The sequence below is a fragment of the Abramis brama genome, assembly GCF_963993115.1.
Source record: "Abramis brama genome assembly, chromosome: 2".
Lineage (NCBI taxonomy): Eukaryota > Metazoa > Chordata > Actinopteri > Cypriniformes > Leuciscidae > Abramis > Abramis brama.
In genome coordinates, this window is record NC_139964.1 from 16,744,660 (window position 1) to 16,759,207 (window position 14,548).

Here is a 14,548-nt window from a genome sequence, read left to right on the forward strand (position 1 = left end):
AGCCCTATTCAAAAATAGGTGGAGTGTTCCTTTAAGGTCAGGTTTAGTGGTGGGGTTGGGTATTCGTCATGCTGGAGTTTATAGTAATTGTGAAGTAAGGGTTAGTGGTTTTGGCAAGCCTGAAACCTTACAGCGATATGATATTATGCTGTAGCCACATTGGACCAGCGGTTTGGAAAATGGATGGATGAATGATTCGGCTGCGGCGCCATCTTCTGGTCAGACCAAGGAATTAATTCGACATGACTCTTACAGTGCATTGTGGGTATTCTGTAGCCATTGAGCGTACATCTATACACTTGTTATTGCGGTGCATTGTGAGATTGAACACGTGCACTCAATAAGGTCCACTATGGTTTCAGACACCACTACAAATGGCTGTTCCCTCAAATAATGCCCTATTTAAGGGTATAGGGGGAGATTTCAGACACAAATGTCAAGGCTGTAATGTGATTGGTTATCAAGGCACACGTGATCCAATTCAGCAGTTACACTTTACAATGGTAGAGCCACAGATCCGGGTATCTCCCAGTAATAAGACCATCTCTGGTATAAAGCAGGCTTTAGGTGATCGTCAGCTCCTTACGTCCGGTCTGAAGCTGCTGGCCTGAAACTGCTGTCACGTATATAGTTCTTCAGTCAGACACATCTCGTCTTATATGTGCTCGTTCAATCCCTCAAACTGCCACCAGAGGTCACCATCTCCTGCGACTGACATCAACCTTGATGAGCCTCACCTGTAAATCACTATCATTCATCTTCATTCATCTTCACAATTATTCATCTTCAACTTACAGAAAAAATATCATAATTTTTCTTTCAGTAGGTTTAGTTCAGTAATGTTGTTCTCTTGTTGAGGGAGGGACTGTGATATTTCCATCGCTGGTCATTAATAAACAGTGTTATTCACACAAAGCTTCACTGTAAAGCTAAAGTGCTTGTGTTAAAACAGTCAGTCATTTGGTTGCTGTTGATCTGATGAGCTTCAACACGGTAAGACAAACACACTCTTGCTTAAATTAAACTGATGATTATTGCTCATATAACATACGTGTCTTTACATGAGAAATGTTAAGAATAGGGTGATTTACATATACTTGTTTAAGTGATGAATATATTAATGCAAGTATTCATTACTTCAATGAGCTCATTGTTTCTGCCTTAAATTATTACATTGTTTATTTTTTTTAGCTAACTGTGATTTTGTATATGTACATTTCTGAAATAGGGCCTAAATAACTTATTAATGTGAATTGAATTGAATGCTGTATTATAGATATATGTTATGCTAATGTGGGTCCGAATGGCTCCTCCTCTTCCTCTGATCTTCTTTCTGCTCATGATTCATGGTGAGTCTCTCTTACATTCACATTAGAAACACTCTGATGTTTTATTTAAGGCCTCATGAGCGGCTGATCTGCACTTTCTTCTGTCCTGTTCTCACATATTTCTCTCTGAAACAGGAAGTTTATGTTGAACATGTCAAACGCTCGTCACTTTTAGAAATGTCCAGTAGTCTTTTGCTACTTGCTAGTCTGTGTCACATGGTTTAGGGGGAGGGACTTTACAATTACATTTACAAGCACCAAAACAATATTTATTCTTTTAATTTCATAATATTGACAGAATCTGAGAGCTGAGAATTGAAAAGTAACCAGCTCTGTCTTGTCTGTCAGTGCCAGAGGTGTAAAGTCCAGGTTCAGAAAGTAAAAGTCCTCCTCAGTATTTTGTATGGTGGCCTAGAGAGCTCAACGTGCTGCAACTGAAGAAAACGCATGCAAATAGAAAAACACCTGCAAATTAAGAAAACATCTTCATCAGTTTCACAACACACGTGTGCTCCAAATACTCACAACACAACCAAATACAGAAACACGCAACAGTTGCAGCTGAAGATGTTTTCTTAATTTGCGGGTGTTTTTCTATTTGCATGTGTTTTCTTCAGTTGCTGCGTGTTGAGCTCTGTGGGCCACCGTAATTTTGATCCAATCACCAGGAGAACTAATGGGTGGAATAAACATATGGCAGGACTTCTACTTTCTGACCCCTGGACTATACACCTCTGGTCAGTGTCACTGCGAGTTTTCTCTGCGTGAGAAAATGTGTGTGTGGCGTGAGAGTGTGTGAAACGTGTCGATTAGAGTCTCAGGCTGAAAGTGTGACAGTTCGCAGCCCTGCTCTAGCACTAGATCGTGAATATCTTTTGCTCTTGTTCTCGGAAGTGAATGTGTATGTTAAATATTTATATTGTCATTCTCACTCATTAAAACACATTTCTCACTGTGATGCACTTATGTTTCAAAACACTAAACACAGGCAGGCAAAAGTTAAACACAACTACAACACAGTTGTCATCGTTTACACACAACGACTCAAAATTGTTCAGACTTATTTCTAATGATGAGAGGAAACCAACTGTACAAAATACAAGACAGTTTAAAGTGCCTAAATTGACTCAAAATGTTGCACTGAATGTTGAAAGTTGCAATAATGGATGGAAATAATATAAGTAGGAGAGGAGGAAGAGTATGAGTATAAGATGAGGAAGAGTGTGTGCATAAGAGGAGGAAGAGTGTGAGTATAAGAGGAGGAAGAGTAAGAGGAGGAAGAGTATGAGTATAAGAGGAGGAAGAGTATGAGTATAAAATGAGGAAGAGTATGAGTATAAGAGGAAGAGTATGAGTATAAGAGGAGGAAGATTATGAGTATAAGAGGAGGAAGAGTGTGTGTATAAGAGGAGGAAGAGTATGAGTATAAGAGGAGGAAGAGTATATGTGTAAGAGGAGGAAGAGTATGAGTTAGAGGAGGAAGAGTATGAGTTAGAGGAGGAGGAGTATGAGTTAGAGGAGGAAGAGTGTGAGTTAGAGGAGGAAGAGTGTGAGTTAGAGGAGGAAGAGTATATGTGTAAGAGGAAGAGTATGAGTTAGAGGAGGAAGAGTATGAATATAAGAGGAGGAAGAGTGTGAGTTAGAGGAGGAAGAGTATGAGTATAAGAGGAGGAAGAGTTTGGGTTAGAGGAAGAGTGTGGGTTAGAGGAGGAAGAGTATGAGTATAAAAGGAGGACGAGTATGTGTAAGAGGAGGAAGAGTGTGAGTTAGAGGAGGAAGAATGTGAGGTATAGGAGGAAGAGTGTGAGTATAAGAGGAGGAAGAGTATATGTGTAAGAGGAGGAAGAGTATGGGTATAAGAGGAGGAAGAGTATGAGTTAGAGGAGGAAGAGTATGAGTATAAGAGGAGGAAGAGTGTGTGTATAAGAGGAGGAAGTGTATGAGTATAAGAGGAGGAAGAGTGTGAGTATTAGAGGAGGAAGAGTGTGAGTATAAGAGGAGGAAGAGTGTGTGTATAAGAGGAGGACGAGTATATGTGTAAGAGGAGGAGTATGAGTTAGAGGAGGAAGAGTATGAGTATAAGAGGAGGAAGAGTGTGTGTATAAGAGGAGGAAGAGTATGAGTATAAGAGGAGGAAGAGTGTGAGTATAAGAGGAGGAAGAGTGTGAGTTAGAGGAGGAAGAGTGTGAGTTAGAGGAGGAAGAGTATGAGTTAGATGAGGAAGAGTGTGAGTATAAGAGGAGGAAGAGTGTGAGTGTAAGAGGAGGAAGATGAAGAGGAAGGTGTGGAGAATGTGGTCAAGGCTGGATCTGCTTCAGGGTTTTTCTCTTCTCCTGCAGAGATGATATTCTCCGGCCGGACCGACATGAAGACGTGAAGCTGAAGCAGAATAAATCTCTCTCACTGACCTTGATTCTGCAGTTGCTCAACTCTTCTGACTGTACTTTACAGTAACATGCTTTTCATTTACAGTTTTTTACTGTAACCTTTTGGGCTTCTGCAGTTGGTCACTGTATTTCACAGTATGCAAATGCTGAATATACAGACATTCCATACTATACAATATTCAGTACAATACTATACAGTACTTGCAGTGCATACAGTATTTATTCACTCACCACTGTCAGGTGTCAGTACTACTTTATTATGTAATTGCAAAATTTGTTTTAATAAATACATATTTCTCCTGTAACTGCTTTGGATTCTGTGTTCTCCATTCTTCATGTAGTGTCTAACGAATGATCTGCAGTGTTTCTAATATTGACTGATGTGTGTAAGATCTGAAAGCATTGTTTGATTTTGCCAGAAGAGTCAGAGATTCTCTGAATGAGTTTTGAACATTTGCTTTTGTGTTTAAGGTTTTGAGAAAGTGAGTGATGGTTTCAAGAAATGTGTTTTAGCAATTCAGAAAAACTGTAATTGTGCAGCTTGTTGTTTTTGGCTGATTTCTTGGTTCTCTCTTCACTCCTCTGTCTTAAAGTAATTCACACTGAGATTATTTATTCACATTTATCTTATATTTCCTGTAATGAGTCGCTGTTTTCAAATAGTAATAAAGTATTGTCATGTTTTCATGGCCCAATATAACAGATAAAACAACATTTACAGTTTGATGAATTCTGTGTTTCAGGGGTTTCTAGTGCTGGTTGGAGAGTGAGATACAGTCCTTCACACATCTGTGCACTAAAGGACTCAACAGTGATAATGAGATGCACTTATAAATACCCTTCTACTGGATATAAGATCATGAAAGTGTTCTGGACCAATGAGTATATGAATGGTATAGATCCTCGAGATCTGTCTAATGACCCTGAATACAGTCAGAGGCTTCAGTATCTGGGAGATCAACAGCAGAACTGCACCATCAGACTGAGTCATGTGAGACTGAAGGATTCACGCATGTACTATTTCAGATTCATCACTGATAAACCTGATGGAAAATATACTGGTGCTCCAGGAGTGACTCTTAATGTCACAGGTGACTTTGGTGAGGTTTATCTCTTCTTCTGTGCATTATGTTGAATAATAATCAGTGTATGACAGCAGCACTAGATATAATGTGTGTGTTGTGTTCAGATCTTCAGGTGGAGTCTCCTGAGAGAGTGACAGAGGGAGATTCAGTCACTCTGAGATGTAAAAGCAGCTGCGCTCTGACTGACAGAGCAACATTCATCTGGTACAGAAACTCACAGCCATTAACTGAGAGAAGAGACAGAAACAATGAACTCCTGCTGCAGTCAGTCAGAAGAGAGGATTCAGGCAGATATAGCTGTGCTGTAGACGGACACACTCACATCTCTCCTGAGGTTCAGCTCAATGTCATGTGTGAGTACAGATTGACTTTTCAAACATTACAAAGAATAAATATCTGAATTTATGATTTATAAAAATGTTTTAACCACTATTTTTAAGACTGCCCCTCCCCGACACCCGTGGGACACTTGCCATTATACATTTATAACAATAATATCTTAGTCTAAACCTAAAGTAATCTTGACCAACTATATAGCATTTGAAAGCGTTCAGACTGTAGTTAAGATCAATCAATCCATATATGGAAATCGAAGAGTCCTTATATGGTCATCAGGGGAGTCTGGATGTCATCTAGTGGAAAAGCGTGGTACTGCGCTCAAAAAATCGTACTGATTTATTAAATATTTTTTTTTATATATCAACCTAAAATTTGTCTCAGAATTTGTTCAGATATTTAGCTTTGATTTTCTTGAAGTTTTATTTGAATATTTTTTGTAAAATATATATTTTATATAAAATATAAAAATATATATTTTACATTTTTATAAACTTTAACTTCTATGATGCTTTTTGTAAAAAAAAAAAAAAAAAACTACAATAATCTGTGAAGTGTTCCCTTTAAAAAGATTTTAAGACTTAAGTCTGTGCTCTGAAGTATTTAAGATTTTTAAAGATTTTTAAAGGGCACCTATTATGCAAAATTCACTTTACATAATGTTTGACCATAAATGTGTCGGCAGTGTGTGTACACAACCACCCTATAATGATACAAATCTTCCCATTCTTCTTTTTTAATCCCCATAAATCATAAGCAGTGTCTCAGAACAAGCCGTATGCTTTCTCACGCACCCCTGCCAAACTGTGGAGCCAGGTAGTGTTGCACTGCACACTCAGACCCCACTCCGGGACGGGTAGCTGGATATAGTATATGGTAGCCGGGATGGCTAGCGCTTCCCAGCCCGTTACGCTGGCTCATTCGGACAATCAGACTCGGCTATGCGATTCAGTTCTCCCAGTGCCAGATTTAGTGGCATCCGTTTAACCTCAGTGGTTATAGCTATATAGTATATGGTAGACATGTACTTTCATGTCTCAATTCTCCCTCAACACAGACCGTTCCTACACTTTGAGTTTGAGGGACAGGCATACCAGTACAAAGTCCTCCCCTTCGGAGTTTCCCTGTCACCCGGCGTCTTTACGAAGGTCGCGGAGGCCGCCCTTTCCCTGTTACGGGAGGTGGCTGTTCGCATCCTCAACTGTCTCAACGACTGGCTCATCTTGGCCCACTCGCGAGATCAGTTGTGCGAACACAGGGACCTGGTGCTCAGACACCTCAGCCATCTGGGGCTTCAGGCCAATTGGGAAAGAGCAAACTCGACTCCAGTGGCATATCAATTGCCTCAAGTTGCTCACAGTATTCCTTGCTCTCCGCCGGTTTCTGCTGTTGCTGCAAGACAAGCATATACTGGTCCGAACGGACAACACATCGATATGCGTACATAAACCATCAAGGTGATCCACAATCCCATCTCATGTCACAACTCGCCCACCATCTCCTCCTCTGGAGTCAGAAGCTACTCTGGTCAGTGGTCAGCCCCTGTGCTAGACTGGTGCCCATATGTGGTGATCCTATATGTGTATTCTTCCACGGGTAAATAGACTAAAAAAATAACTCACTGTCCTTGGAGAAATGTAGGATCTTCTAAGCTTCTACCATTCAGTTTTGAACTCAAAGTTAAAGGGTTATTTATTTACTTACAGTATTTTATTTATTTATACCATCATAGTGAAAATGGCAGAACAGTGACAAGTAGGCGTTAACAAGTAGGAACAGCAGTGATTGACTTCTCTGTGTAAAGCCCTCTCCTTCTCCAAGGGTGCGGGGGATCAGGCGGTTTACATGAGGAGCTGGAAGACAGTGTTTGTGGCGTTTCTTAGGGATCCCAATTCATCAGTCACTGACGTAACTCATAGTGACGACTGAATGGGAACGTCTAGGTTACTAATGTAACTCCTGTTCCCTGAAGGAGGGAAGGGAGCCAAGGGGAAAAAGACATACAATTAAATATATTAAAAATGTACTTAAGTATGTTTTTAGTTCAATACAAATATACTTGAATGCATTTTTAATACATTTAACAGAACGTCTTTTTCAACTGGGAGAAGTTACGTCCCGTTGCTGTTGAGCACCACTCGGCTCCTCTGCGAAAACTTGGTGAGTGTCTGTGATCGCTTCCTTTATAACCACAGCACCGGGTCCGCGATGCAAATCTCACTCGACAATGTACATTGGAGCGGTTCTGTTAAAACTCAATGATGATATGTTCTCAGGCGTGATCCTAATTCGTCAGTCATGCAACGTCTCGGTTCCCTCCTTCAGGGAACAGGGCTTACATTAGTAACCTAGACGCTAGATACAGTATAAATATATTTATACGTAACTCATAGTGATGACTGAATGTGAACGTCTAGGTTGCTAATGTAACTGAGACACGAGGAAAGGAAACGAGGATACACAAATAAGAAATGAGAAGCGCCCTATTTGTATATTGGAATATTCTTGATCACTGGAGCGTCACTTCAAAGCGTCAACAGCTGCGATCAAGAGATCTGCCCTTATGTTGTTAAAGTTTGGTTATTGAAAAAATTCATAAATACTAAAGATAAAGCAAGATGCCCTGTTGATATATGTTTGATATATAATTAATTTAAACTGCAAAGGTAAAGCATAAATAAAAATGATTGTGACGTGAAGGGAATTGAGAGAATTGAGTTGTCCTTCAAAGATGCTGAGTTTGATCAGTTTCTGGGTCACAGGCTGGAGGACGGAGGAGCGAGGAAAAGAAGTAGCATCAAAATTGTAGTTATATATATAAAAAATCTCTAAATAAATGTAACGTATTTTTTTCCTCTCAGTTTTGCAGTTGCATATACATTCATTGTAAATTAGGAAAAGCAAAAAAAAAAATCTTCCTCAAACTTGTATTTCATGTATTTCAAATGTTTCAAGCCTCTCAAATATGTCTTAATAGTTTTTCCTTGTTAACTTTTTTGCTTAAACTTTTTCTTTAACTTTGAGCATTAAACAGTGAAAAATTAAACTGGGATGTTTGCTGAAATTGTCCAATAATAACCAACTGCAGCCTTTCCTAGAACATTTTCCACCAGCCGTCTCTGATAAATACTTTTACCTGACATCTGTATATCCTCCAGTGAAACCTGTGATCTCCATCAGTCCATCTGGTGTAATAGTGGAGGGAGATTCAGTGACTCTGACCTGCATCAGTGACTCAAACCCTCCTGCTCTGAACTTCAGCTGGTTTAAAGGAGGAACGATTGTAGGATCTGGAAGAATCTACAGCATCTCAAAGATCAGCTCTGATGACAGTGGAGAATACAAGTGCAAGTCCATCAATAAACATGGAGAGAAATACTCTGATAATGTGACTTTAAACGTCATGTGTGAGTTAATGATCACCTGCACAATGTTCAAAAACTTTCAAATCATAATTTTCTAATATCTATTGTGAATTTTCATTTTTGTCTTTAGACCCACCCAGGAATGTCTCAGTGTTGATAAATGGATCTGGTGTAATGGTGGAGGGAGATTCAGTGACTCTGAACTGCATCAGTGACTCAAACCCTCCTGCTCTGAACTTCAGCTGGTTTAAAGGAGGAACGATTGTAGGATCTGGAAGAATCTACAACATCTCAAAGATCAGCTCTGATGACAGTGAAGAATACAAGTGCAAGTCCATCAATGAACATGGAGAGAAATACTCTGATAATGTGACTTTAAACGTCATGTGTGAGTTAATGATGGTTCAGTAACTGTGACATTAAATTCTCGAAACATCTGTGATGTCAAGTTTAACATGATTGTTAATGATATCAATATTTCTCTGTATTAGATCCTCCCAGGAGCGTCTCAGTGTCCATCAGTCCATCTGGTGTAATAATGGAGGGAGATTCAGTGACTCTGAACTGCATCAGTGACTCAAACCCTCCTGCAGAAATCAGCTGGATTAAAGGAAAAAGGAATATTTTGCAATCTGGTGAAACCTACAGCATCACTAATATTAAGTCTGAGGCCAGCGGAGACTATCATTGCTCTGCTAGAAATAAACATGGATCTCAGACTTCTGCTGCTGTGAATGTGAATATCATGTGTAAGTCTGCCTTTATTTTTAACCAGTTCTGGAAGATTATTTGTGCTATGATTTGTCTCACTGCATGTCATTTTACACTTGTTGTCTTTACAGATCCTCCCAGGAGCGTCTCAGTGTCCATCAGTCCATCTGGTGTAATAGTGGAGGGAGATTCAGTGACTCTGAACTGCATCAGTGACTCAAACCCTCCTGCTCTGAACTTCAGCTGGTTTAAAGGAGGAACGATTGTAGGATCTGGAAGAATCTACAGCATCTCAAAGATCAGCTCTGATGACAGTGGAGAATACAAGTGCAAGTCCATCAATGAACATGGAGAGAAATACTCTGATAATGTGACTTTAAACGTCATGTGTGAGTTTAAAATAAAACACAAGATGCTGCTGAACATTCCAGCATGTTTATAATGATTTTCATCAATAATTATTTGCATAAAATGTTTTATGATTCCTTATAACAATAAGTTCAGTGATTGTTATTAGACCCACCCAGGAACGTCTCAGTGTTGATGAGTGGATCTGGTGTAATAGTGGAGGGAGATTCAGTGACTCTGAACTGCATCAGTGACTCAAACCCTCCTGCAGAAATCAGCTGGATTAAAGGAGGAACGATTGTAGGATCTGGAAGAATCTTCAGCATCTCAAAGATCAGCTCTGATGACAGTGGAGAATACAAGTGCAAGTCCATCAATGAACATGGAGAGAAATACTCTGATACTGTGACTTTAAACATCATGTGTGAGTAAATGATCATCTGCTCATTGTTCAAAAACTTTAAAATCATAATTTTCTAATATGTGTTGTGAATTTTCATTTTTGTCTTTAGATCCTCCCAGAAACGTCTCAGTGTTGATGAGTGGATCTGGTGTAATAGTGGAGGGAGATTCAGTGACTCTGAACTGCATCAGTGACTCAAACCCTCCTGCTCTGAACTTCAGCTGGTTTAAAGGAGGAACGATTGTAGGATCTGGAAGAATCTACAACATCTCAAAGATCAGCTCTGATGACAGTGAAGAATACAAGTGCAAGTCCATCAATGAACATGGAGAGAAATACTCTGATACTGTGACTTTAAACGTCATGTGTGAGTTAATGATCACCAGCACAATGTTCAAAAACTTTAAAATCATCATTTTCTAATATGTGTTGTGAATTTTCATTTTTGTCTTTAGACCGTCCCAGAAACGTCTCAGTGTTGATGAGTGGATCTGGTGTAATGGTAATGAACTGCACCAGTGACTCAAACCCTCCTGCTCTGAACTTCAGCTGGTTTAAGGAGAATGAAACCTCAGCTGTTGGATCTGGACAGAGTTTCAGTGCACTACAGAGTGGACGCTTCTACTGTCAGGCTCACAATCAACATGGATCTCAGAGATCAGACGCTGTAACTGTCACAGGTGAAGCTTTTATTAACACACTCCTGTATCTTCACATCATTCATCAGTTTGAAGAGTTAATCATGATGATTTTCCTCTTTCAGTTCATCATGTTGCTGGTAGGAATGTGATTGTGATCACAGCGGCATCTGGAGGATTAGTCTTCATCATCATCTTCATCATCATCCTGTTTATAATGTGAGTTTAAAAAACTGCAGTGATTGTACAAATACACTTTTGGTCTGATGTAGAAGGAAATTATCCATTTGTGTTTGATTATTAGTAATCTTTAAAAACAGCATTCATATTTTTTCTTAATTCAATACATTCGTCCATATGCTGTTAATGTCTGTGATTATAACAGGAAGAAACTAAGGAGTGTTAAAGCTGAAGATCTCACAGTGAAAGAGGTAAATCATCCACACACAACACGACTTTACAGAAGCAGAAAATCAGTCGATCAGCCGTTATCTGTGTCTCATACTGTAACTGTATGAACTGATGGGAAACTAACATTATCAAAGTCTTTATCAACACAGTCCAGGAAAAAAATAATGAATTAATAAAACTGAAGAAAACATTTAACAAATTTTTCCATGGTTTAATGGTTTTAATATAGGTTTGTTGGTCTAATTGCATAATCATTTACATATAGTGTGATGAATGAACATGTCACTTCATTTACTCATTCTGCCCTATTCTTCTCCACTCCATGTGTGAATCAATGAAATATACATGCATTTTACATCACTACCCAGCGGGCACCTTGATGTCAAAATTAGGTCAAGAAATAGGTCAAAAATGAAAGTCATATTGACGTCAAAGTGTTGATGTCAATTTGACGTCAAGAGTTTGACCTCTGCTGATGTAATTTTGCCAAACAAAAAGGTGAAACGCATGGCCGTACACTTATTACCAGCTTCACTTAAAACTAACCAGATTTACTTTATATAATTTCCATTTTTATGAAATCATTAAAATTTTGTATTTTAAAGTCACCATGATGGTGGTTAGCGTTTGCTTTAGTTGTGCTCTTGACCCTTCACTCTTTAATATAAAAGTTCTTTGGCTGCTATACTTGTTATAGGCAAAATAGTCATGAGAAGATGAGGTCAGGGGATGTTGGCTGTTTATAGATGATGACGACAATACCATCATGTAAATGCCTGATTCCCTAATCGTGTTCAGTGTCAAATGTTTTGATTATATAGAATTTATGGTTTTTATGCCATATTACAATAGAATCTATTTAATTTTACAGCATTAGAGCAATTTTGTTTATCAAAGACTATAATGGATTTTAAAAACATTTAGTGCATTAAACATTTTCCTCTACATTATTACTTAGCCATCAAGAATCAGTGTATGACTCTCAACAATGGTGACAATCAATGAAATGCTTCATGCCGCAGTGCATGCTGGGTACCACCAATCAAAACTCACCAAAATCTCCCAGCATGCATTGCAGCTTTAATAAATTATGCACCTGGAGTTGATCTGATTATCTGGATATTTTGTTTGATTGTCACCATTATTGAGATTCATACGCTGTTTCTTGATGTCTGTGTGCGTCTAAGTAATGCCATAGATGACAGGGTTTTGTGCACTAAATAGTTTTTAAAAACCAAGTACATTATTTGATAAACAACACTGCTAGACATGCTGTAGAATTAAATGACTTCTCTTATGAATAAAACAGTTTTGAAACCGCAAGTCCTATATAATCAGAACATAAGACACTGAATAAGATCAGGGCTTCAGGCATTTACATGATGATATCATCGTCATCATCATCAATAAACAGCCAACAGAGCAACTAAAGCAAACACTAACCACCATCATGGTGACTTTAAAATGCAAAATATGATTTCATTAAACCGGAAATTAAATAAAGTAAATCTGGTTAGTGTAAGTGAAGCTGGTAATAAGTGTACGGCCATGCGTTTCACCTTTTTGTTTGGCAAAATGACTTATTATCAAACTCTTGATAGAGGTCAAACTCTTGACGTCAAATTGACATCAACACTTTGACGTCAATATGACTTTCATTTTTGACCTATTTCGTGACCTAATTTTGACATCAATTTGATGTCATATTGATGTTAAATTGACATCAAATGCCCACTGGGTACATTGATTTGATCTAACCTGATACTTGATCTGAAAAGTTTGAGCTCTAGACTGAGAATCTACACTTCAGATCACACTGATTTACTGGTCTTAATAATAATTACACATTTTCTTGTATTTCAGAATGATCTCTATTCTTGCGTGTCACAGAGCATTTCAATCCATGATAAGCCTCTTTCTGAACTGGATTCAGCCAATGATGCTCTGTATGCCAGTGTGAAACCCCAAAAAATAAGAGGAAAAACTCCTGAATCCAGAGATACTGAGGACATTATGTACGCAACTGTCCAACATCACAGAAAGACAGAGACGAAGAGAGCAGAGGAGAATGAATGTCAATATGACGATATAAGAGTTCATCAGCCTGATGCTGCAGTGAGGTGAGAAAAACAACTTTACTAGCACCAACTTAACCAGTACCAACTTAACCATCACCAACTTAACCAGTACTAACTTAACCAGTACTAACTTAACCAGTGCAACTTAACCAGTACCAACTTAACCAGTACCAGCTTAACCAGTACCAACTTAACCAGTGCAACTTAACCAGTACCAACTTAACCAGCACCAACCTAACCAGTACCAACATTACCAGTTCCAACTTAACCAGAACCAACTTAACCAGTTCCAACTTAACCAGTAGCAATTTAACCAGCACCAACTTTCCAGTACCATTATAACCAGTACCATTATAACCAGTACCAACTTAACCAGTACTAACTTAATCATTGCAACCTAACCAGTACCAATTTAACCAGAACCAACTTAACCAGCACCAGCTTAACCAGTACTAACTTAACCAGTACCAACTTAACCAGTACTAACTTAACCAGTGCAATTTAATCAGTGCAACTTAACCAGCACAAACTTAACCAGCACAAAAGTAATCAAAACTAACTTAACCAGGGCAACTTAACCAGTACCAAACTTAACCAGCATCAACTTCACCAGCTTAACCAGCACCAACTTAACCAGCACCAGCTTTACCAGCACAAACTTAACCAGTACCAGTTTAACCAGTACCAACTTAACCAGCACCAATTTAACCAGTACCAGCTTAACCAGTACCAACTTAACCAGTGCCAACTTAACCAGCACCAGCTTTACCAGCACCAACTTAACCAGTACCAGCTTAACCAGTACCAGCTTAACCAGTACCAACTTAACCAGCACCAATTTAACCAATACCAGCTTAACCAGTACCAACGTAACCAGTGCCAACCTAACCAGTACCAACCTAACCAACTTAACCAGCACACATTTAACCAGTACCAACTTAACCAGTACCAACTTAACCAGCACAAATTGAACCAGTACCAACTTAACCAGTACCAGCATAACCAGTACCAACTTAACCAGTGCCAACCTAACCAGTACCAACCTAACCAACTTAACCAGCACATTCAACCAGTACCAACTGAACCAGTACCAGCTTAACCAGTACCAACTTAACCAGTGCCAACCTAACCAGTACCAACTTAACCAGCTTAACCAGCACCAACTTAACCAGTACCAACTTAACCAGAACCAACTTAACCAGCACCAGCTTAACCAGTACTAACTTAACCAGTACCAACTTAACCAGTACCAACTTAACCAGTACTAACTTAACCAGTGCAATTTAATCAGTGCAACTTAACCAGCACAAAAGTAACCAAAACTAACTTAACCAGGGCAACTTAACCAGTACCAAACTTAACCAGCATCAACTTCACCAGCTTAACCAGCACCAACTTAACCAGCACCGGCTTTACCAGCACAAACTTAACCAGTACCAGTTTAACCAGTACCAACTT

At 38.9% G+C, this 14,548-nt stretch overlaps 1 protein-coding gene across 1 annotated transcript in view; it reads left to right on the forward strand.

The window, feature by feature from the left end:
* The window catches only part of LOC311077950 (B-cell receptor CD22-like), a gene marked incomplete at its 3' end in the record, with an annotated part of 163,503 nt that overhangs the window by 39,824 nt on the left and 109,131 nt on the right, over window positions 1-14,548 (forward strand). The window contains exons 2-6 of the mRNA XM_084106596.1: window positions 4,459-4,815; window positions 4,905-5,153; window positions 8,295-8,543; window positions 9,344-9,601; window positions 9,730-9,984. Of these exons, the coding sequence (XP_083962722.1) occupies window positions 4,459-4,815; window positions 4,905-5,153; window positions 8,295-8,543; window positions 9,344-9,601; window positions 9,730-9,984 (1,368 nt within the window). The remainder of the gene's footprint in view (window positions 1-4,458; window positions 4,816-4,904; window positions 5,154-8,294; window positions 8,544-9,343; window positions 9,602-9,729; window positions 9,985-14,548) is intronic.